Source organism: Corylus avellana, chromosome ca5, assembly GCF_901000735.1.
Source record: "Corylus avellana chromosome ca5, CavTom2PMs-1.0".
Classification (NCBI taxonomy): domain Eukaryota; kingdom Viridiplantae; phylum Streptophyta; class Magnoliopsida; order Fagales; family Betulaceae; genus Corylus; species Corylus avellana.
Genome location: NC_081545.1, coordinates 705,788 through 728,672, shown reverse-complemented (window position 1 = coordinate 728,672; position 22,885 = coordinate 705,788). Strand labels below are relative to the sequence as shown.

The 22,885-nt window shown below is 37.1% G+C and overlaps 4 protein-coding genes across 5 annotated transcripts; 2 read left to right on the top strand and 2 right to left on the bottom strand.

The window, feature by feature from the left end:
- The first annotated feature begins 2,520 nt into the window (after nt 1–2,520).
- On the top strand, nt 2,521–4,138 carry LOC132181036 (nuclear transcription factor Y subunit B-3-like). Its single transcript, XM_059594080.1, has one exon. It carries the CDS (start codon nt 3,203–3,205, stop codon nt 3,878–3,880), a length of 678 nt encoding a protein of 225 aa, XP_059450063.1. The 5' UTR covers nt 2,521–3,202; the 3' UTR covers nt 3,881–4,138.
- A 5,040-nt stretch (nt 4,139–9,178) lies between these two features.
- LOC132182584 (fasciclin-like arabinogalactan protein 2) lies at nt 9,179–10,885 on the top strand. Its single transcript, XM_059595868.1, has 2 exons — nt 9,179–9,769; nt 9,884–10,885. The coding sequence occupies exons 1-2, from the start codon at nt 9,251–9,253 to the stop codon at nt 10,565–10,567; spliced, it is 1,203 nt and encodes a 400-aa protein (XP_059451851.1). The 5' UTR covers nt 9,179–9,250; the 3' UTR covers nt 10,568–10,885.
- Nucleotides 10,886–11,737: 852 nt separating this feature from the next.
- Nucleotides 11,738–15,606, bottom strand: LOC132181260 (glucose-6-phosphate 1-dehydrogenase, chloroplastic-like). Of its 2 annotated transcripts, XM_059594391.1 has the most exons (10): nt 15,278–15,606; nt 14,558–14,748; nt 14,357–14,451; nt 14,131–14,245; nt 13,742–13,947; nt 13,516–13,665; nt 13,122–13,242; nt 12,743–12,972; nt 12,412–12,612; nt 11,738–12,133 (listed from the first exon to the last, which is right to left on the bottom strand). In XM_059594391.1, exons 1-10 carry the CDS (start codon nt 15,477–15,479, stop codon nt 11,884–11,886), a joined length of 1,761 nt encoding a protein of 586 aa, XP_059450374.1. In that variant the 5' UTR covers nt 15,480–15,606; the 3' UTR covers nt 11,738–11,883. The 2 variants fall into 2 exon arrangements, with proteins under 2 accessions (XP_059450374.1, XP_059450373.1); XM_059594390.1 differs by having other exon boundaries at nt 14,131–14,451.
- Nucleotides 15,607–17,718: 2,112 nt separating this feature from the next.
- Nucleotides 17,719–20,021, bottom strand: LOC132182867 (nitrile-specifier protein 5). Its single transcript, XM_059596224.1, has 2 exons — nt 19,920–20,021; nt 17,719–18,909 (listed from the first exon to the last, which is right to left on the bottom strand). Exons 1-2 carry the CDS (start codon nt 19,947–19,949, stop codon nt 17,980–17,982), a joined length of 960 nt encoding a protein of 319 aa, XP_059452207.1. The 5' UTR covers nt 19,950–20,021; the 3' UTR covers nt 17,719–17,979.
- Nucleotides 20,022–22,885: the final 2,864 nt, after the last annotated feature.

The following is a 22,885-nucleotide window of genomic DNA, read 5'->3' as shown; positions in this document are numbered from 1 at the left end:
TCAGGCCTGCTTAGTGCCCATATCGCTCCCCATACCTAGTATAAATTAATCCTCCTTACAATGATGCTCAAATCTCATAGCCCAAGGATCCTATCAAAACCATCTGCAATATGTTGATTGAATTGTAGCCAATAGGAGCAGCACCACATAAAGAATAGGTGCGGGGCTCACATGCTTTGAATAGGTGAGCTCCACGCTCCAAATTGCTTAAGTAAGTTTCGCACTTAACTCTCTTTGCGGGGACTATCGGAATTTGCTGCAATTTCGTCAACAAATTGATGTTAATACTATTCAAAGAACACAAACATTACTGACAACAAAATTTGTAAAATTGGTGGATGGTTTCCTTATCTTACCATGTCTAAAGAAAATTATCTACTGAAGATAGAAAAATTTTAAAATTAAGCCTCCCTACAAAGTTACCGTTAGAAAAACATAAACATAAAAACATAGAGTTCTATAGTGTTTACATTTCTTTTAGAATTCACAAATAAAGATCTTTAGTAAGTGTTCTACAATGCATAATAATGCCTCTCATGTTCAGATTTTAAAGAACTTAACGATAGTGTTTTATTACAAGAACAAAACATATATACCCACAACTTAAATGCTATTTGATGGAGAATAGAAGAGAGAATTGAGAGAGATTCAAAATTTCGAATTCTGAAATGATTGAATGAATAATCTCATTTTAATTTTCATCCCATGGGTTATTTATAACCAACCAAGAGACACAACTCTTAGTTATGGAAGTTACATATCCAAGAGATACAACTCTTGTGATTTTATGGACCAGCTTCACTATGAGTATATTGAAGTCCAATTACTAACAGTTACATATTTTACTCAGAGACGGAGGGAGGGGTGGGCCATGGTCCCCCCCCAAAATAAGGAAAAAAAATATTATAAGTAAAAAAATAATAATAAAAAAATTAAAAAAAAAAGTAAAAAAAGTAAAGTTAAAGTTTTAATTTTAGTTATTTGGTCCCCTAAAAAAAAAAAAAATTTGGCCTTATTTTTAATTTTGTTGGCTCATACCCACTAAGTTTTTTTATTTTTGGCCCTTACTTTCAAATGTTAACTTTTTTTAGCCCTTACGGTAGTCTTTAGTTTATAAAAAACAACAAAAATAATTTTTTTTGATAAAAAAAATTCTAAAGAACCGAAAAAAAAAAAAAAAAAAATTTGGCTGGCCCCCTCCCATAAAATTTCCTCGCTCCGTCCCTGATTTTACTCTTAGAGATAAATATACAGTATTATGGATCATACATTCATGAGTATAAGACTATATAAGTTAACAAAAACCTAATTCTTTAATTAACTAAACGGATCAAACCCCAACAATAACCCACTACCATACGTTAACTTTACGTCAAATTTGTGACTCTAATAAAAAAAATTATATCCAATAACGAAGCAGGCATTGCCGTTTAGTCAAAGGCCTCTAAATTCCAATAGACATTAATGCATGGTGAATGGAAACGTGTTGGACCTACTCCAAATTTCCAACTTTAATGGGTTGATAGATTGGTTGACAAGTCGACAGAAAAAGATGGTGGCCAATGGCCATTAGACTAGTTGATTAATGGTCGTGGTTAGATCTATCACGATGATTAATCAGAGCCTTGAAACGACACTAAAAAGCTTAAACAATGGATAAATGTTATCCACTCCAAATTCTCATCAATGAGTTGATATTAGATTGATTAAAGTCAATAAAATGACTCTACTGGTTGATTTTGTAGGATGTCTTAAATTATAACTCGATTTAATAGAGAATTAGTCGCTTCAAAAGCCAACTATGATAAAGTTAACGTGGAAGATGTTGACACAAAATAACCTACACCCATCGCTCGAGCGATATTGAATAAGCGATTGAGTAGATTTCAGTGCGCCGCTCGAGTGCTCCCGCTCGATAGGCGTTTGGACAGTGCCACTCAACAGGTGCTCGAGTAAAGTAACAACCATCCGCCACCAAGGTGTGGAGCGGAGCTAAAAGAGAAAGCATTTTTGTATTAGATTCAAAAAATTACAGCAGTAATTTGAGAGTTGGGATGGGTTAAATTTGGTGGTTAGAAGGACACAAGACTTTGATGTCAGTGGAGTTGGGCCCAGTCCCAATTCCCCAGGAGACATAGGGAGGTCGAGTCTTTTAAAAGGACATAAACATATCTAAAACGACAAAAAATCTACTGCAGTTTTAACCCAAATGAAACTCATCCAATGGCTTGTCTCTGACGCCCACGCGTGTGGACAAAGAGACATAGACGGCTCAGATTCTGAATTCGACACGGCTGGAGCCAAGCTGCAGCAGCCGCCATAAGATTCTCGGAACGAAGAGTCATATACCCACTAACTCACCACGTGTCGAATCGTCGGCCGCCTGATCCCACTAATCCCACCAATAATCTCACGTTTCGAAACGACCCACGTGAATCCATTCTTATCGACAAATAAACGGTCCAGAGACACCCACGTGTCACGCTCGATGCAATTATTACCCCAACGATCCAACGGACCCCAACACCTCTCCACCTCAACGCTGCAACTCCACCCACATTCCCGGAGCTCCTCCCTGCTTACCCGCTCTGTCCCCCAAACCCTACCGTTTTTCCCTATTCTGCCCCCCGCCTTTCCGCCCAATTCCCTCCCCCTCAAACTTTGATCTCAGATTCTGTTCATGAACAATTTTTCCGTTCCCTACACTTCACTTTTTCTCCAATTGGTTGCTTCTTTTTCTTTGCTTTCTGATATGAAACTTTTTTGTACCTCAAATTTTGTTCAGTTGGTTCTTTGTAGATGAAAAGTTTTGGAATTTAATCTATTTGATGAAATTCAATTAGACCCAGGAGAAATTTCATAGCTGAAAAGTTTTGGATTTGGTCTATTTTGTGAATCTTTATGGGAGCCAGAAACTTTTTAAGCTGAAATTTTTGGAATTACTTGATCAAACCCATATAATCTTTCAGCTTACAACTGTTGACATAGGTCTTCTTTTTTCTGAAATTTTGTCAGACCCATATGATTTTCTAGCTCAAAGTTGTTGAATTGGGTCTTCATACTTCAAGCTAAAAGTTGTTGAATTTGGTCCATTTTGTTGAATTGGATCAGACCCGGAAAAGTTTAAAGGTCAAAGTTTTTGAATTGGGTCTAGTTTGTGAAGCTTAAGCAGACCCATAAAGCGGAAAGGTTTTGGTTGGCGATGGCTGATTCGGACAACGACTCAGGAGGGCAGAACAACAGCAACAACGCAAACAGCGACTTCTCCGCTCGAGAGCAAGACAGGTTCCTCCCCATCGCTAACGTGAGCAGAATCATGAAGAAGGCATTGCCGGCAAACGCCAAGATCTCCAAGGACGCAAAGGAAACGGTGCAGGAATGTGTGTCGGAGTTCATTAGCTTCATCACTGGGGAGGCCTCTGACAAGTGCCAGAGGGAGAAGAGGAAGACGATCAATGGGGATGACTTGCTGTGGGCGATGACTACTCTGGGGTTTGAGGAGTATGTGGAGCCGCTCAAGATTTATCTGCAGAAGTATAGGGAGATGGAGGGCGACAAGACCGCGGTGGGCGGGGGGAGGCAGGGGGAGAAGGACGGTGGTGGCGGTGGATCCGGCGGGGGTGGTTCCGCCGCCGGCGGTGGTGGAAGCGGTGGTGGGGTGAGCTCGGGGAGTGTTGGGGGTGGTGGGTTTAATGGGGTTGGGGGAGGAGTGTATGGTGGGATGTATGGTGGGGTGATGGGGCATCATCAGGGACACGTGTACGGCACTGGTGGGTATCATCATGTGGGTATGGGTGGTGGTGTTGTTGGGAAGGGTGTATCAGGCGGCGGCGGCAGTGGCGGTGGTGGTGGTGGAGCTTCCATTGTGAGGTTAAGGTAGGTGTGTGTGCTTGATGGACTAGTGAAGAATATGATAAAATGACTTTGTGTTTAGGGTATTTTAATTTGCTATTTTTTTGTACTAAAAATCTTGTGGAGTTTAGAGAGAGGATCTCATGTGTAATTGTGGAGAAGAAGACATTATATGACGCATAGTACTAAAAACTGTAACCTCTAATGATAGAGCATTTAGTTCTGATCGAGGGAAAATGTTTGTATCATAAAGGTTTCGCCTGTAGAGTTGTTCTGTTTCTTGTCTCCCTCATGTTCTTTAGTTGGGTGGTGGTGAATGATATGGGATCGAGTTTCTCTGTTTCTACTTTCATGGCGCCTTGGAAATCTGGAAACGGTTGAACTGACAGTTTTTTTTTTTTTTTTTTTAGTTTGTGAGTTTTGACAGTTTCTTTAAGAAAAGGAGGTTTGCATGTGGTGATGATGTACATGTTCTTTTGAGGAAAGTGATTTTTATGTCTCAAGTTTAGCCATTTGTCTCTTGGTTACGTGTGTTGTGTGTGTGCCAAATAGGGAAAGAGCCACTCCGTTTAGATTGGCCTGTATTTGTCATACAGAAATTTCTCTCCTTGCTTACCAGGTGTTTCCATTTTTGAGTTTCTGGTGGCTGTATAAAGACAGGGTGTTGTGTCATTCATTCATTCATTCATTGTCTTGCTGATAGGTACCTTTTATGATGAAAGCATTTTGGGAAACCAATTTTTGTGGTGCTCTTCAATTCTTCTGGTTTCAGGACATTATAGGAAACATAAACAACACACGGAACTTCGTATTTAGTTGGTTGTTGGTTGGAAGGGCTGTTGCAAAGTAACAAAGATTTCGTTTTTTTTTTTTGACCACTTCTAGAACTTCCATTTGGATAAGGTCTCCGTCATCATCTAAACAACTCATTAACATGTTTTAAGTTACTTTTCAAGTAAAAAAAAAAAAAAAAAAAAAACATTCACTTAAAAACACGTTAATCCATTTCAAAATAAGCGAACCTATAATTCATATATTCAGATTTTCAACAATAGCACAAACAGTAATGTAGGATCTCTTTGTTTGAAAAGGAGTTTACCAATGAAGTCCAATCTCCCTTAAGAAGTTTCTTTAGTGGTGCTTCTTACTTTCCTAGTACGTTCAACTTGTAAAAATACCTTCATCACTTGAAGGATAGAATTTACCAAATCAATGTGGCCGACATAAGCTATGTGGTACTTTTAACTTGCATCATCATGTGTGTACATAATCAAGATACAAGCTATACTCGTGGCATTGCGAGTAATGGCTTCCTCATGAGTAAGGTTAATCAATTTTTACATTTCCATTGCCTATGAAGATCAATCAATCTTGTTTTTGGATTATATGATTTAAAGCGTCTTTGTCGTTATTAGTGTCTCAATGCTACAAAAAGTTGATTTTAAAATCGGGATCCCCTGCAATTGGTTGCCCATATTGCATGGTGTCAACTTGGACAGTCAATTGAAAGAGTGTCTCGATCGGATCTACCTATTCGGAAAAGCTATAATTCAGTCAACAAATCCAATTGTAGCCAATCTCAATCCACTGATTCTTTTTGGGCCTCACACTCGCATTCAGCACTACGTTGAACTGTATAAACACTTATATGTTTCTAAAAACGCATCGTCTTTAATTCATAAAATTCTTTTCCCTTAGCTAATTATGTTAAATTAGCTTCCATAGAAAGTAGTTTACTTCATATCTTTACTTCGGAGTCAACTACAACGAATGGAGATTAAAGGCTTTCAAATATTCTTGCGCAAAATTGATCCTTGATGAAAGGAGGATGTTTTGACAAATTTCTGTGATTTTTACCGTTGCTTTACCATGCTTTATCCGGGCACAATTACTAGGAACATTGTATAATGCCACAATAGTCTCTCATTCAGAAACTTGTGCTTCATCCATCCTGTAATAATGGAATGCCTTTTTCCTTATCTTTGTTCATGATAGTATATGCCACTAAAATTCTGGACAAAAGTATCAGGAAAAAAAGCAAGTGCTTTATTTCTTGTCTGGCTCAATTCTTTCCCTCTCCCTCTTGACCATATGAAAGATTTCGAAAGCTTGATTGGAATTCCTTGCAATTCTCTGTCCAGATTATAAGGAATTTTTTACAGTTGTGAAAACCTCCTGTTCAGTCAAGTGGATCTTATCGAAAGCCTCTTACAATTATCCACCCGCATAAGATTCCTAATTATAGAGAATTCGGGTCCGAATATTCGGGTCTTATCTTTTTTGAATTTTTTTAAGGGACTTGGAGGGCTAACTACTCCACTTAACAAGCCAACCGCCATTGTTTTTATCTTGCTCCACCAAAGAACTTTTGGCCACTTTATCCCAAAAAGTAGATGAAGGAAAGTGAGGGCTAATTTATGCAGTTGGGCAGGCAGTTCAACAGCTATATGTCCTTCTCCCTTGATCCAGTGTTGCCAAAATTCCCCATCCATCCTTTTATGAAGACCAATTGTTGGGCTACCCAATAAAGTTTGTAAAGAGCCCGAATAGTCAAGTTCAACAGTATGTGTTCAATCCAATTCTACTGAAGTGGACAACCCAAGATGCCTCGACCACTTAGGTGTTCTCTTTGTCATAATTTTGAGTAATTAAGCTTAGAGTTAGAGTTGGCAATTTTTAACACGACTCGTAAATTCGATACAGATTCAACATAAAATTAGTAAGTTAAGGTTGAGAGGTTTGACCTGTTTAATTAAAGAGGTTGGGTTAGATTTACTCGTATAGTCTTATACTCATATCTCAACACAATCCAAACATGACATGTGACATTTAAGATTGATAGTTTTTTACATGACCCGCAAACCTAACACGAAATTAGTAGGCTAAGGTTGAGAGGCTTGACCTGTTTAATTAAATGGGTTAGGTTAGTGTTGATCACTCCAAAAATGATATGATTTTTAAAATTATAGTAATTACTATTAGACTTGTAATTGATTATTATTGAATTTCGATCGCCACCTTATTTTTTGAGTGACATAAAAGAGACTTTTAGCATTACTCAATACTCATACATAAGATGGGGTATTAGAGTAATGATTAAATTCACACTTTTTTAATCGGTTTATCAAATAAATCCTGATCAAATTACATGACTTGTCTAAATTATTGTGAATTCAAATTAATACATATGAAAAGTTTTTATAGCAAAAAACTTGGAAGTAATTCACTCACAATTCACTTCAAAAGTATAGAAATACAAAGATAGTTACAGAGCTTGCACTATGTGCAAAGAATTGAACCCCTAGCCTAGAGAGGAAAATGCTTAAGAGTATTATAATTTTTTTCACAATTTTTCTTAAAGTGGCGTACGTGGTACTAGTTCATATAGTACTATCATCTCAGCTACAATCAAATATAATTGTTTAAGTAATAATATGGACAAACAATTTAATTTATAAAAAAAACTTGTAATAAATATTATAATATTCTTAGTATTAATTGCTTAAAAAAAAAAAAAAAAAAACTCACTATTATGGTACAAGTTATGTTAGTGTTAAACAAACTAGACAAGGCGATAGGAAGGACAAACAACAGCCTGGACACACTGGAGTGAGCTCTGAGTTGAAAATAAAATCTCAACCGTCAGATTATTTTATTCCAACACTAAAGAGGAGGTGCCTGGTGGGGAAGCATCCGCTGATGTGGCACCACCAAACAATCGCTGTCCACGTGGCCCTACTTCATACGCCATCGTCATACCAGCCTGGCTGGTTTTGGAGCTCACTGCTCTACCGACACATTTGGGTCCCATTAGCCTAACCACATATAATAAACAATAGATAAAACAACATAACATGATTAAAAGTAAGGGAGAAAGAGAAGGAAACGATACCGTGCTGCTTACAAAAATAGCATATATGGTAACCATTTGATTTAGACAAAAGGAATCCTATATATCTAAGATCAAAAGTCATACATTCAAATGTTATGTCAATTTCAGTGACAGTCAAGCACAAATAATTACCCTTTCAAACCCCAACATTTGTAATTAGAAAAATATTAAAAACCATTTGTATTTCATAAATATTACACAATGTTTATGTAACGGTCCAAATGATATGATTCTTATTTTTTTTTTTTATTGAGATATTTGTATGATAAAAATATAATTTATATAATTATTCTTTCACTCGATCTAAATTTATTTATGCATAGCAAGACCAATAGGGTATAATTTAAAAATTGTTCCTTTGGTGGGTGATACTTTTACATCCCATGCACATGGCATCTTTTGGCTTTGATCGATTTCTAGGTAATGGGACTACAAGAAATTGTGTGGCCCCATTGCTTTCTTCTTCTTCTTCAATAAAGTAAATGTTCCATACTTTCATAATTGCTCAATATAAATTTGAAATTTGAATGTAAATATGCAACATTAAAAAAATCTCAATGTAATATCACCTAAAAATTGAGTTTAATTATGCCAAAATAGGATCAACATCCTTTAAAATTTCTTGTCTAATTGTACCCGGTTTAAAATGGGAATGAGAGAGAGAGGTAAGTGCAGGATTGGGTCATTAGGGGCAACTGCGAAGTGGACGCTAATGAGCAACTATTAGCGTCGACTTTTGAAAGTTGACGCTAATAGGTGATTATTAACGTCAACTTAGCAGTGGACGCTAATAGTCAACCCAAATTATTAGTATTAGCGTCCACTGTAAAGTGGACGCTAATATACTGGCGAAAATTATATTAGAGGTGGAAAAACTATTAGGGGAGACAAAATACCTATTAGAGTCAATAAATGTCGATGCTATAGTGGATGTTAATAGCGTACAATTTAAATAAGATATTTCAAAATATTATTGTCTATCAAAATAACTTTTGTTGGTGCAATTGAAAAAGAGTAGAAATTTGAGGACTTGGTACTCGTTACCATGTCTAATTTGCTTTGAAATTATATTTGTATTTGGCAAAAACAAAATGGAGGAAGTTGAATCAAAGAAGTATGGCAAGTATCATGTGTGAAGGAGAAATTTTGTCAACAAACCTTGTAAAAATCTATTAAAATATCAGAAATTTTAGTTGCATGTAAAAGATGTACAGTGGGTTTTGCAAGGTAGCTATCTAGATTTTCCAAAATGGCTTTCTTTCTTCCATAATTAAAAACATTTTTTAAAATATTCATAAAAAAAAAGGGGAAAGCACATTTTAAAATATTATCCATAATCTGTGACCATAATGAACCCTTTTATGGACCCCATCCAACCTAATGCCAAGCTAGCTAGCATATACTGTCATGCAACAAATTGCTTCTATACTCCTTACTTAAGTCACAACAGTCACTTTGTTCTTCCCACTCCTCCACTTCAAACTTCAAACCTCCTCCTCCTCCACAATGAGGCAAGCACCACCTCTCACCGCCGTGCTTGCCCTTCCTCTCTTCTTGTTACTTTTATCCTCGACCGGCAGCCATGCGCACAATATCACGACCATACTCGCCAAAAATCCTGAGTTCTCAACATTCAACCACTATCTCACCCTCACCCACCTTGCCTCTGAGATCAACCGTCGTCTGACCATCACTGTCCTTGCCGTGGACAATGCCGCCATGTCATCCCTCCTCTCCAAGCACCTCTCTCTCTACACCATTAAAAACGTGCTTTCCCTTCATGTCCTCGTCGACTACTTTGGTTCTAAAAAACTCCACCAGATCACAAATGGTACAGCGTTGACTGCCACCATGTACCAAGCTACCGGCGCTGCCCCGGGATCCTCAGGGTACGTAAACATCACCGACCTTAAAGGCGGCAAAGTTGGCTTTGGTGCCGCCGATAATGGCGGCACGCTTGATGCTGTCTATGTCAAGGCTGTGCACGAGAAACCGTACAATATCTCTGTCTTACAAATCAGTCAGGTAAAAAGTGTTTTAATTTCTAGAATATATGCCGAAACTAATTATTTAAATTAAACCCATCTCAGATTCCATCAAATATTGAGCTAAGAATTTGCAAATGAAAACAATGGTCAGGTTTTAACATCGGCTGAAGCTGAAGCGCCAACGCCGGGACCAAGCGATTTGAATTTAACGGCTATCCTATCCAAGCAAGGCTGCAAAGCCTTCGCCGACTTGCTGTTATCCTCGGGAGCCGACAAGACATTCCAAGAGAACGTCGACGGAGGATTGACGGTATTCTGCCCGACCGACACCGTCATCAAAGGTTTCATGCCGAAGTACAAGAACTTAACGGCGCCCCAGAAGGTGTCGTTGCTGTTATATCACGGCATCCCCGTGTACCAGTCCATGCAAATGTTGAAGTCCAGCAACGGCGTCGTGAACACGCTGGCCACAGACGGAGCCAACAAGTACGACTTCACCGTGCAAAATGACGGCGAGGAGGTGACGTTGAAGACGAAGGTTGTGACGGTGAAGATAACGGGGACGGTGAAGGATGAGGAGCCGTTAGTGGCGTATAAGATTGACAAGGTTTTGTTGCCTAGGGAGGTGTTTAAGGTGGCACCGACAGCGCCAGCACCGAAGGCTCCAAAGGCTAAGGCCAAGGGTAAGGCGGCTGACGCCCCTGCAGAGGCTGATGCACCTGCGGATGATATTGTGGGAGATCAGACGGCTGATAATAATGGGGCTGGAGGATTGGATGGTGGGAGATTGGTGATGGTGTTTTTGAGTTTTTGTATAGGAGTTCTGGTGCTGTGATTGGTGGGTACCATACACCCTGGCGCCACACAAAAAGTTCCATTGCCATACAGCTCAATTAATTTCCATGTGAGAGATGATTTTTTATTTTATTTTATTGATAGAACAATTTACTTGTGGAGAAAAAAGAAATAAAAATCATATTTGCTTGGGCCATTTAGTTCCATCATGATTTGTCATGATGTGTGTGTCTGGTATAGGTGCTATTAATTACTTGTCATGTTCTATATGTAATCTGTACAATGTACACATGATTGCTTCCTAATTGAGGTGCACATTTTATGTTGCTTGTTTTAAATATCAGTATGATATATTAGTAAGGGGGCGGAAATTCGAAATCATGAGTATACGATTATATGAGTTGATATGAATATGACTCATTTAATTAATTATGTCAAACACTCAAACCTTGACACAATATGTTTAACTAAACACGTGATACGATTTGACTCGCATAACTTATTTAATAAACAAATAGTGTTACGTTGACATGAACACGACCCGTTTCAACCTGTTTAAAATAAATGGGTTGAGTTGATACAACTACTTGATCTAACATGTTCATATCTAATAGACATAAATTATATACACATTCACAACTAGATTCATAACAATAAACTTGATAATCGATGTCCATAACCATAATTATATACTTTTAAGTTTTTAAAGGTAAAAGTGTAATTTAATTATACAGGTTATGAAGGATAGCACAAATTTGACCCGTTTATTAATCGTGTCTAATTAGGTTGACCCGAATACTATTACACTAAACCTTAACTATCTAATATCATGTCGAATTCACAAGTCGTACCAAACATTGCTAGCATGTTTGAGATTCTTGATAAAGTCCAAGAATAAAAGCTAAGATTTGGCTAATTACCTATCATAAATTAGCATGGAAAGAAGAATTAACTCCTTGGAAAAGTGGTTGAGTTACTTTTATTTCCCTGACGAAATCAGTTGGCAAGTACAAGAGTCGGCAATGGTATATAACCAACAAGATGAGGACCGTCAGGTGTGTCAGAATATCCATTGAACTTCTTTCCACAATGACCAACAATCCTTCCATTTTGAAAGAAGAGAATGACATGAAAAAAAGATAATAGTACTTATTCATTGATTTCAATGTATTACACCTTGTTTTGTACATTAACATGTTGCAGAATCCAAATTTACAGAAAAAAAAAATAAAAAATAAAATAACTAAACACATTGTATATATATAGAAAAATGAAAGAAAAAGGTTTTGAATACTTGAATGATAATCACCACCATCAAATTAAAGACCCTTGAAGGCAATAGATCGCCACTAGTCATTAGTCCTCATAACCAAAATCACCCCAGCGAACATTATGCTTTGCAGCAAGATAATGCACTCCAACTGGCCCACCGCTACCATATGTGTACAGCTCTGGAGCAACCTTCTTCTCTTCCAATTCCTTCAACAATGGTGTGAATACTGCCCAAGCTGCATCTAGCTCATCACTTCTAATGAACAACCGCCGCTCTCCTTCTATTGCATCAATGAGCAGCCTCTCATATGCATCTGGTACCTCTCTTGGATACCTTCACAACCCAAGTCTTATAAGTAGTAGCTCATAATTACATTGAAAGGGAGGACTAGAAAAGCAAACAATATGTATGATAAGTTGAATTTGCATAAATCTTGTGATTGTTTGCTCTATTTTTCTATTTTTGATTTGCAAAAACCAACCATATGTGACTGCACTGATTACAGAGATAAAGGGTATCGGCAAATTTCCTATGGTAACATATCTGCATAATATAAAAACATATAACAGATTTGTACTTAAAGTCAATTGTATTTTGTTGTCATTTGTTACCTGGCTTTGTAGAGCAAATTAAGGTCACTGCGATCTAATCTCATTCCAAGACCAGGGACCTTGTTGTTGATCTTCAGATATATAGCTTCATCAGGTTCTATGCGAATGACAAGCTCATTTCCAGCTTGATCCAAATCAGTTCCAAAGTTCCTATTGTACAAGTTACCCGGAACATGTCTGAATTGAACTCTAATTTCTGCCCTGAAATTTCATTGCAACAACAAGTTTGGTCATTTTATTGATTACTCTCAACAGTATGCAAGACTGCAAGTGCATAACAAAAGAGCAACCCTCGTCAATCCCTCGTGGACCGGAGCACGATTTTACCTACCGCTTTGAATGGAGAGCCTTGCCGGCTATCATTAGGAATGGAACTCCCTCCCATCTTGCATTGTTTATAAAGAGAGTGGCTGCTGCGAAAGTTGGCGTAAGGCTATTGTTTGATACAGTCATGTCATCAGTATAACCGGGATAACATCTAATGCCATCACAATCACCCTTATATTGACCTACAACCACATCTTCAAGCTGAACAGGTTTCATGGAACGTAAAACCTTAACCTGTTTCAAGGCCATGTTCAGAACATTAGTTATGACATTATGATCATCTGATGGACTAGAGTTTTTCTTTTAAGGCAAATGGAATATTCAGAAGTGTTGATATTGATAGACAGACAGTAGAGATCATTTTAGAAGTTATGTTTCAATACCTTCTCATTCCTAATGTCCTCAGCATCTAAGCTGACTGGTGTGTCCATGGAAAACAGTGCTATTATTTGCAGCAGATGATTTTGCATTATATCCCGTATGATACCGTAGTTATCGAAGTACCTGAATGAAAAACTAGCAGTGAGAAAATAATTTTATCTATAAAGAGTGAGCCATTCTGGGTAAGGTAGCAATTCATATTTGTATGTCAAGTTTGAGTTATATTGATAACATATATATAAGACTATATAGGCCAACCTCAATTCGATCTATTTAATTAAATAGATCAGATCCCTCAACCTAACTTGCTAATTTTGAATTGGATTTGTGTCAACCATATGATAGAAGGAATGGCATTAAATGACTAGAATGGTAGAAGGAAGCTATTGAACTAACCTTCCTTGTCCGTGTGTCCCAAAATCTTCAGAAAAAATGAACTGTACATTGCGGATGTAATTCCTAGACCATAAAGGCTCAAAAACCAGATTTGAAAAGCGAAGCACCAAGAGATTTTCTACTAGCTCTTCACCCATGTGATGGTCAATTCTGTACAAAGATTAACAAGGTCAAAGCTCTGTGTACACAGTCTGTTCAATGAACCGAAATGCAGAAAAGTAGATACCTGAATATTTGGTCTTCACTCAAATATTGTTTTAAGCCTCGGGTCAGCTCCCTGGATGACTCTGTATCTCGACCAAATGGTTTTTCAACAATGACTCGAATCCACCCGTTTTCTGAAGAAGCACGACGTTGGGCACATCTTGCCACATCCACAAACATGTTTGGGGGTATTGCTAGGTAAAATAGTCTATTTGATAGCCTTCCAGCCTAAAAGAAGCTAAACGTTGAGTATATGGACATACAAGAGCTAAAAACATGATAATGAGAGATCGTCATTGTCTATTGCTATCAAACCCGAGATATATTTTCGATATATTATCACATATCGAAAAGAAAAGCGTTGAAGATGGAATCCTAGATATCTTACTTTATTTGAACAAAGCATAGTACCTCTTTCTCTTTCAGCTTGTTGTCCAATTCCAAGAAATGCTCCTCAGAGCTATATTGACCGGAAGAGTAAAAGCACTTTTTTAAGAATGCATCCATCTTCTCATCACAGTTCTCCCTGTAATCCCTCAAAATTACAGTAATCAGGACAAAAAGGAAAACATAATTGGTTAAAACATACCATATGAAGATACTTTCAAAGTTCAAACACAATTCAATAAAATAGCACCTCTTGTCAACTCTGCAAGTCAGGGTTTTGCTGATTATATTCCTCAGCTCCTCATCAGTCATTATACTCCGTCCATAGCCAAAGATTGTAAAATTCTGAAGTAATAGATAAGGAAAAACAAAAACAGATAAGCAGCTGTAAATAAGTCAAAGGTAAGGCATATCTTACAAAGGAAGTTTAAAAAGCATCATAGAATTGAACCTCTGGCAAACGATCTTCAATAAAAAGGGCAAATAGTGCAGGGAAGATCTTCCTCCTAGCAAGATCCCCTGAAGCCCCAACAACAACAATGCTGAGAGTAGACTCTTCCGGGTCTGTTTCTAAGAAAGGAATGTACTCTTCTTGAGTTGGCTTCTCAACACGTTCTGCAACTGGAGAACTTGCAGGTGCACCTAAACCATAAATCCATTTCAATCTCAGAACTAGCCAATTCGCATAAGCATATAGACAATTAACCAAGAAGAATATCAGTCTCACACTACATTCACCAAAAAATAAAAAGCATACAATTGTGACTGGAAGCAGGGTGATCTGGATCCAATGTTGAACACAAAGAGAAGATTTTTGGACAAGAAAAGAGCCGTTCCTTTTTCTTCCTAACCATTATCATATAGAATTCCAAAACTAAACCATTTGCTAACATTAAGAAGATCATAAATTTCCACAAGTACAAGAAAAACAATCATCATTAAATATCAAGTTTACTTGGCATTTAAGGGTAACACCCTACCCTGTTTTATGAAAATCCATGCTTTTCCAAAGCCACAAAAATACCTTTATGGTTTTAAACAAAGGATGCCTAAACAAATTTGAAGAAACATAATATCAAACACATTGTAATTCATTTAGAGAAGGGCACATGTGCCAGGATCAACATGAAGAAGCAATTTTTCATGTTAAAGTAGAGGTACAAGAACTCACCAGCCTGCAAAGACACAGCCTTTAATGGTTGCACATTTGAAGCTTTGAGCTCAAAATGCTTGTTTTGATGAAATTTTGAATTGTTCTGACAAGCCCAGGTTCCGAAAAGCTTTCTTCCTGGTATAGTCTCAGTCTCATGGCTGAATGAAGATGGTGCAAACAAGGTGGCTGAGGAAGAGGAAGCACTTAAGCGTATAGCCATGCAACTTTGTATGCAAATAAAAGCTTAAGAGTTTCTTCTTGATAAATTGGATTGTTATCAATCATGAAATTTTGCTCCAAATTCAATATAAACCCTGAGCTAATATATAAGAGTATTTCAGTCGTAAAAAAGCAGAGAAATAGCTGTAAGTCTGAAGCAACCATTATGTCTTCTTGCCTCCATACCCTCCATTCTTGCCAGCAAACCCTGAAATAGTTTAAGGTTTAGCAACATAAAAAGATTCACCATCTCCTCTCACCAGCACCAATTGTGGGAACTTCTCTGACTTTCAGATGGGACAGACGCCAAGGCTGTTAAACTACCTAACTTTTTCACTGGGTTTCTATCTGTTTCCCTCTCAACCTTCCCAGCCTAGACAGACAACCTTTGACTTTTAGATGGGTCTGTCATTTTGCCCCTTGTTTACTCGTATCTTGCTATTTTATTTATTTGGCTACTATATTCTTTGAAATTACAATCACACAGAGCTACCCAATAGAGTTATGGAAGTAATGCAGCAAGAGCTGCACGTGAATGAAGAAGAAACAGACACCTCATCCGGCCCCTGATGGACCAATAAAATACTTATCGTGTCTGTTTATATAACAAACATGAGCCCTTCCAGTCTTCCAGAGTGCATAAACCATATATACTTCAATCAGTCTGTGAAAGATTTTACAGCATTTCTCGTGAGATGAGGCCTCGTTTCGTTTGGAAGAGAGATGTGCTTCTCTCTCTCTCTCTCTCTCTCTCTCTCCCTCTAACTCTTACTCTCACTCTCACGTACAGATACGCATTGCCTTAAGTTAACTAAGGGTATGGTTGAGATTGCTTTTGAGTGGCCTAAAAGTACTTTTAATACTCAAAAAGTTCGTTTAAAGAAAAAAGTACTCGTTTGGAGAAAAAAATTAAAAGCGTTTTTAATGGTCTAAAAATCCTAAAAATGGCCAAAACGCACTTTTGACAAAAGGTTAAAAAATGAAGCTTTTGCCAAAAAATGCTTCTTGACTTTAAAGTTTTATTTTTCAAATATAATCCCAAATATGCTATAAATCAAGTGGAGCTAGCAATTTATTGTTTGTATGTTGGGTTTAGATTGCGTTTAGATTTTTTTTTTTTTTTTTTAATTGAAAAGAGAAAAGAGGTTACAGGGGCGATTGAATATAATACTATATAGGTTAATTGTAATCCAATCCATTTAATCAAATGGGTTAGGCCTTTTAACTCTAACTCGCTAATTTTGTATTGGCTTTTGTTAGATTTATTGGTCATGTTAAAAATTACTTGTCCTAAATGTCGTGTGTTGGATTCAGGTTGATTAAACGGGTCATACTCCTTAAATCCTAACTTGTTAATTTCATATTGAGCTCATGTTAAATCCGTGGATCATGTCGAATGTCAATAATTGTCTGCCCTAAAATAAAGTAATATCGTAGCAAATTAAAAACTTAATTTGAAATAAAGCATGTGCTATTTACCTATCTATGCATCATCATCCTGTTCTAGGAATAAGGAAACAAGTCTTTTGACAGTGTCTGAAATAATGTATCATTTGCATCTTATTAGTCTTTTCCTTTTTCTTCATATATTTTACTGCTAGAGAGTTGCAAATCGGATTTTGTTAAATCAGGATGGTGATAGGAAAGAGTGAAATTATTTAAGTAATATTTTAATATTCTTTTTCACCTGTTGACTGAAATATTTAACGGAAATTTGGGTAAGCTATAACTTCAGATTTCGAATTTAAGACATTTTCTTTGATACCATGTTAAATATTGATTGTCTCAAAAGCTTAAAGAATAAAAATTAGTAAATTTAACCATATTAGTTAATAATCTAACATATTTTATATGTCATTCAAGCTCTTCTATGTAATCAGTTTGATTGGGCACTTAATCGTGCCAAGTTTGAACTCAAATTTGATTGCTTAAAGGACTGTTTATGCATCCTAATATTTGTTAAGGATAGCAAGGCTGATGAATCATTCATTTTAATTCAGCCGAACCTACCATTCTTAGGTTGAACAAGTGCTGCGGACTACCAAGTATTTGACTGCTCCAATCTCAATTTATTAATTTATTACTTAATTATGGAGTTCATGGGATTTATTATTAAACACCATTTTCTTTTGGTCAATCCCTTAAACTGAATAAACAAAACAATATGAAGTTGAGCATTCATTGGAGGGAGGTGGAGAATCAGAGATGGACCAGAATCATTCACAGCTTTGTGCTCCTGACACCAAAAGTTTGTTTTCTTTATTCGATGGGACATAGACACCACACTTCAACACCCAAAACATCTAATGTCTAAAGCCAACATATTAATTACCTTATTCCAACATAAAAAGCCAAGCCTAGGTTACATAATCACATTAAGTACATACCATACATTCTTAGTTTCATTCTCTCATGACCACCATACATACAACCATCATGTTCAGGATTATGAAATCATTATATTGTACATGGGCTTATGCTCATTTATTATCTGCCTCTTATTAGGGAGTGAAAAAGAAAATGTCATCAAGCCTGTCATTACTTGGTGAATTGCCACCATACACCAAAAGTCCCTGCTTGCCGTCCCATTTACCACCGGTAAATGCACACCAACCTCGAGGCCCGGGATGATCGCTCGAATCCGGCCCATCATCCCACATTTTCCATGCTAACGTCTCAGTATCCAATGTATAAACCTCATGAGCAAATTTCCCGGCACCCATGTGACCTAGGTCACTAGGGTCTACTTCCCCACCGTGTATAAATATGTCTTTTCCAATCACAACCGTAGAAAATACGCTTCGGGGTGTAGGTTTTTCACCCGTTGTCTCCACTTGAGCCCATTCTTCACGGGCTGGATCAAAGTAGTGTACATCATCCATTTCCATTCCAGCGAAGCCATACACAACCCAAATTTTTCCTTGAGCCACCGCCAGCCCAGGCCCACCTCTTCCCTTGCACTTGTCCCCAGGGACTGGATATTTGACCCACTTGTGATCAACTACGTCATAGGCCCATAGATCGTTAAGCCGGCCCTCCATGCCACACCCACCAAAGATGTACACATGGCGATCATCGGCGGTCGTAGAATGGTAGCTCCGATGAGGGGGCCCGGTGGAGAGTTGGGTCCATTTGTTTGTACAAGTGTCAAAAGAGTACAGCTCATTGAGCTCCTTATGTTCAACATCCCTACCACCAAATACATAAATGGTTTTCCCAACAGGTACCATTGAGACACCGACACGTGGTGGTGGTATATCCCCGGTTGCATCGGCAACCGACCATGTTAGGGTTTCAAGGTCGAAGACGTGGAGCTTGTTATCGACCGGGACTCGTGGTGCAAATTCACCCCCAAAAACATAGGCCTTTTGTCCTACTATGGCAATGGCATGAGAGCTTCTTGCTCCAGGCCCAGTACCATGTTGATCAAGCTGATATAAAAGTTAGCAAATGCAAACAATAAACTTCATGTTAAATATGACAAAGGACAAAGCTTTATCACACATGTGACCAGGTGGGTGTGACACAAGTTTACAAATGCAAACAACAATTGCACTAACTTGATTTTTTAAATATAACAATGACAATGACAAAGCCTTGTCATAATATGTGGCCAACATCAGCAGTGACGACGACAACTGTGGCCCTGACCCATTTGCCTTTACCAAAAGGGTCTGGGTATATCTATGTGACCAAGCCTGGTGTAGGTATATGTAGGTATATCTCATCTGTTAATGAAGGAAAAGCATGCAGCAATCCAGTAAAATATACAAGAAAATTATGATATTGCTAAAGGAATAGGGCAGTATGATAATGAATTCAGATCAAGGAATCAAGATACTCTGAGCTGCCAAAAAAAACAGCCTACACAAAGTGGAGGGGGTGCTTTGCACAGGTTTGCACAGGTTCGAAATTTGCCTGAGAGGATCGGTATACAGAATGCCGGCCTTGGAGGGTTCTCTTTAAATAAATTTTTTTTAAAAAAAATAAAAAATAAAAAACCAAAAATCCCTAATAGATATTAGAAATTAGATGGCAAATTAAAGAGTCCATGACGTAGAAATATCAAAGACCAAGAAAGAAGATTATTGAAGAATTGGCTATGGACCATCCTAATTTCTGGGATTCACAAAGAGATAAAATATTCAATATCACTGTTCTAGTGTTGTTTGTGTGGCTCCTTTCTTGTTTCTTCTTTTCTATTGAACCTCTTAATCAACAAAACAGTAAAGATATAATAATACATATGAAATCCCGATTCAAAGCTTAACCAACTTCGTTCTCCACGAATTCATAAGGAAAAAAACTCAAAGCTCAAATCTTGGGCTGCCAGTGTACAATTGAAAATGCCATCAGGAAAGGTCATCTGAGACTTAGATTCGGCCCAACAAAATAGAAGATAATGTTGACGCAAAACAAAAGAAGAAGATGAGGAACAGACCTTGACCCATTTGCCTTGCGCGAGAGCCATCGCCGGGAGTGAAGATCGTACCTGAAGACTCGGCTCTTGGAAACCTGCGAGCTCGCTTGTGGCCTCTCATTTCTCAGTACATGTACTTATATAAGCTTTGTGGGCCTGTGGCATGAAACACGGAATACATTTTCTGTACAAGTAATGCTACCCATTTCATATCCTATTGTATTTTAATTGAATTATCGTATTAATCATGAAAAATACTATAAACACGTTACATTAAATTTATATTTATTTATCATATTGATTTTACACCGACTGTGTTACATTAATGTTACATCTGATCAATATTTATGAAATCCATCCACAATGAGTGACGTTGATGGCTAAAATGTAATTTAAACATTGACATTGGTCCTTTAGAGCATATAGTTGTGTATTTAAAGAGTATATAACATTTTTTAAAAAAACATGTGATTTTCATATTCATTTTTAAAATATACGTGAAAATCACATGTTCTAGTGATAGATGTCAATTTAATAAACCGAATTGAACAAATCTATCCTTAAAAAATTAGGCGAGTTAACTTTTTATATGCTCTAGGTTCCAAGTCACTAAAAAAACAATATGCTTGATGCTCTAACTCAAGGATTAAGTTTAGACTTACTTGTGCCATCATCTATATCATTGTTTTTTAGAAAGTTGGGCTAGATAACTTTTTATAAGCTCTTTAGTCTTGGATACTAAGTCAATAGCAATATTAAATCTATATTCTCTCGAAGGCATGGGTTGTGCCTAAGCCTTGGTGATATCAAGTCTGACACCAAAGGTGTTAATATGAAAATGAATTAGTTATTTTATAATGTTCAAGTCAGTATTTACCCACCCTACTTTTGCATGTTCTTATTATATATAAAACTTTGGTTTTTGGTGACTTATTCTTTATCTAAAAATATTTTTTTATATTATCTCATTTTAGGACATAGATTAGAATACATGCAAATAAAATGTAATGTTTTATTATTGCCAAAACCAGAGCCAGTCTGTGGGCGCAATCAACTGGTAATTGGCATCAATTCATTTTTATTTCATAATGGGAAAAGAGGGAGGTGATATCTGGCTTAATTTAAGGTTTACTTCTAACATAAAAATTGTAACATTTTGGTTTTAACGTACTGGAGTAGGTTGAGACTGAGTTAAGTTTGTGTTTTGTATATGCGTGCATAAGGCACAAATTGAAGGTGTTACTCGCCCGCAATTACTGATGTGGCACATTCCACTCACGTTCTGTGCGCACAAGTCACAAGATGCAAGTTGCAAACCTTACTCTTATTATATTCCTTGTTGTGATTCTAAAATGTTTCTCTAATCAAAACACTCTTAGGACCAAGGGTAAGTGATCCACTAATCAAAATGAAATTATCTATGTATTACTATCAAAGAAAGAAAGTCATATTGTTTTATAAATTAAGTAGATGCGTTTGATTCCTTGGCAATTATATCTGAAAGTTTTTCCTTGCATTTGTTAACTAACTAGTTGATAATGTTTTTTGGAAATGGTACAAGAGAGCTTGGATGGTTGGCGTCTTACGATAGGTTGACTTGTCGTTTGGACCTTATACAATAGAGTAATGATACTATTTACACTAACTTATTATTGGTTAACATGACATGTTTTAAGTGGTTTTCTCATGTTAGCCAAATAAAAGAAAACAAAGAAAACTATTTAAAACACACGACCTCAGTTGGTATAAAATGAGTGTAATAAATAAGTATAAAGAGTAGCTTTACTCTCTACAATAACAGACAGACATTTATCAGCATCTCAACAAGAGAGAATGGCATAGTAATATTGACCTAAGATCCTAAAGTCGTGAAAAGCAAAGTTGTTTGTGTTGGGTTTTGAATTGCCAAATTCAGTGACAAAATACATTCATCTGCAATCCCGTCAGCAGTGCATACACGAGGTGTTGTGTCAAGAGAAGACTTAGAAGATGTGGTTAAGCTTAACCAATCATAATAGAAGACCTATATGATATGGTTAAGTTTAATCAAATCGGAATTCTTTAATTAGAGTTAAAATAGGATTTGATTAAATTTCGTATCCTGCACATGTATCAGTATTCGGATCATAACTTTCGGCTCAAGAATCGGATTGAGGTGAAACCAGCGGCAATAGAAAGCTAACACAAAATTCTACAAATCTTTGTGAAATAAGATTTTCAAAATTCGAAATTTAGCTATGCCAAAATCGTCTCGCAAGATAAGGAAGAAAATTTGGATGAATCCTATTCCAACTAGAACTAATTTTTCTTCCCATTTCAACTAGTACTAGGTTTTCTTGTAGTCTATATATAGAGAGCTGTTATGCACGAAATTGTAAGGAATTCCACATAAGAATTCCATGTGTTAAGAGAGCGTTTAAGATATTGAGTGTTAGGGTTAGTCTCTCTTAGAGTTAAAGGTTGTGTCTTCATCACAAATCATATACAACTGAAGTCTACCGGAGTTCCGATAAAGGAGATCAAGTAGAAGGATTGTGCCAGATGTTCTGGAAAGGGCTACTGCGGTAGAAGTCAAGTGGGTCGCTTGTCGTGTGCAAGGAAGAGTAAATTGCAAAGGTTTTGTAATTCTTCTTGTATTCCTTATTCTTCTTATAGTGGATTGATTTCCTGGGTTTGGCTGCCCTGGAGAGGTTTTACATTTAGAGAGATCTCTAAATGGTTTCTTCTTCGTAACCAAATATCTGTGTCCTTGTTTTTCATTACATATCTGAATTTGGTTGATTATTAATTGTTAGGTCAGATCTTATTCCGCTTAATATTTGTGAATCACCTAGACATTTGAATAGGTGTCGTTTGGAGTCATTTTAGAATTTTCAGTTTGTGAATACTTTTATGTGTTGTGTCTGAGACATGGACTCCAATATAAGGTACAGAGTATTCCCTTTTAAACATTGCAAAATATATGGCATAAAGAAACGGAATGAGTC

What these genes read in the sequence shown, in the direction of transcription:
- LOC132181260 (XM_059594390.1), bottom strand. Translation starts at nt 15,479, where the DNA reads ATGGCTATACGCTTAAGTGCTTCCTCTTCCTCAGCCACCTTGTTTGCA. An exon ending in ACAAGCTGAAAGAGAAAGAG is followed by an intron (nt 13,948 to 14,130) that starts GTACTATGCTTT and finishes AGCTTCTTTTAG; the next exon opens with GCTGGAAGGCTATCAAATAG. An exon ending in AAGGCTCTCCATTCAAAGCG is followed by an intron (nt 12,613 to 12,742) that starts GTAGGTAAAATC and finishes ATGAAATTTCAG; the next exon opens with GGCAGAAATTAGAGTTCAAT.
- LOC132182584 (XM_059595868.1), top strand. Translation starts at nt 9,251, where the DNA reads ATGAGGCAAGCACCACCTCTCACCGCCGTGCTTGCCCTTCCTCTCTTC. An exon ending in CTGTCTTACAAATCAGTCAG is followed by an intron (nt 9,770 to 9,883) that starts GTAAAAAGTGTT and finishes AACAATGGTCAG; the next exon opens with GTTTTAACATCGGCTGAAGC.
- LOC132181036 (XM_059594080.1), top strand. Translation starts at nt 3,203, where the DNA reads ATGGCTGATTCGGACAACGACTCAGGAGGGCAGAACAACAGCAACAAC.
- LOC132182867 (XM_059596224.1), bottom strand. Translation starts at nt 19,949, where the DNA reads ATGGCTCTCGCGCAAGGCAAATGGGTCAAG. An exon ending in CGCAAGGCAAATGGGTCAAG is followed by an intron (nt 18,910 to 19,919) that starts GTCTGTTCCTCA and finishes CTTTTATATCAG; the next exon opens with CTTGATCAACATGGTACTGG.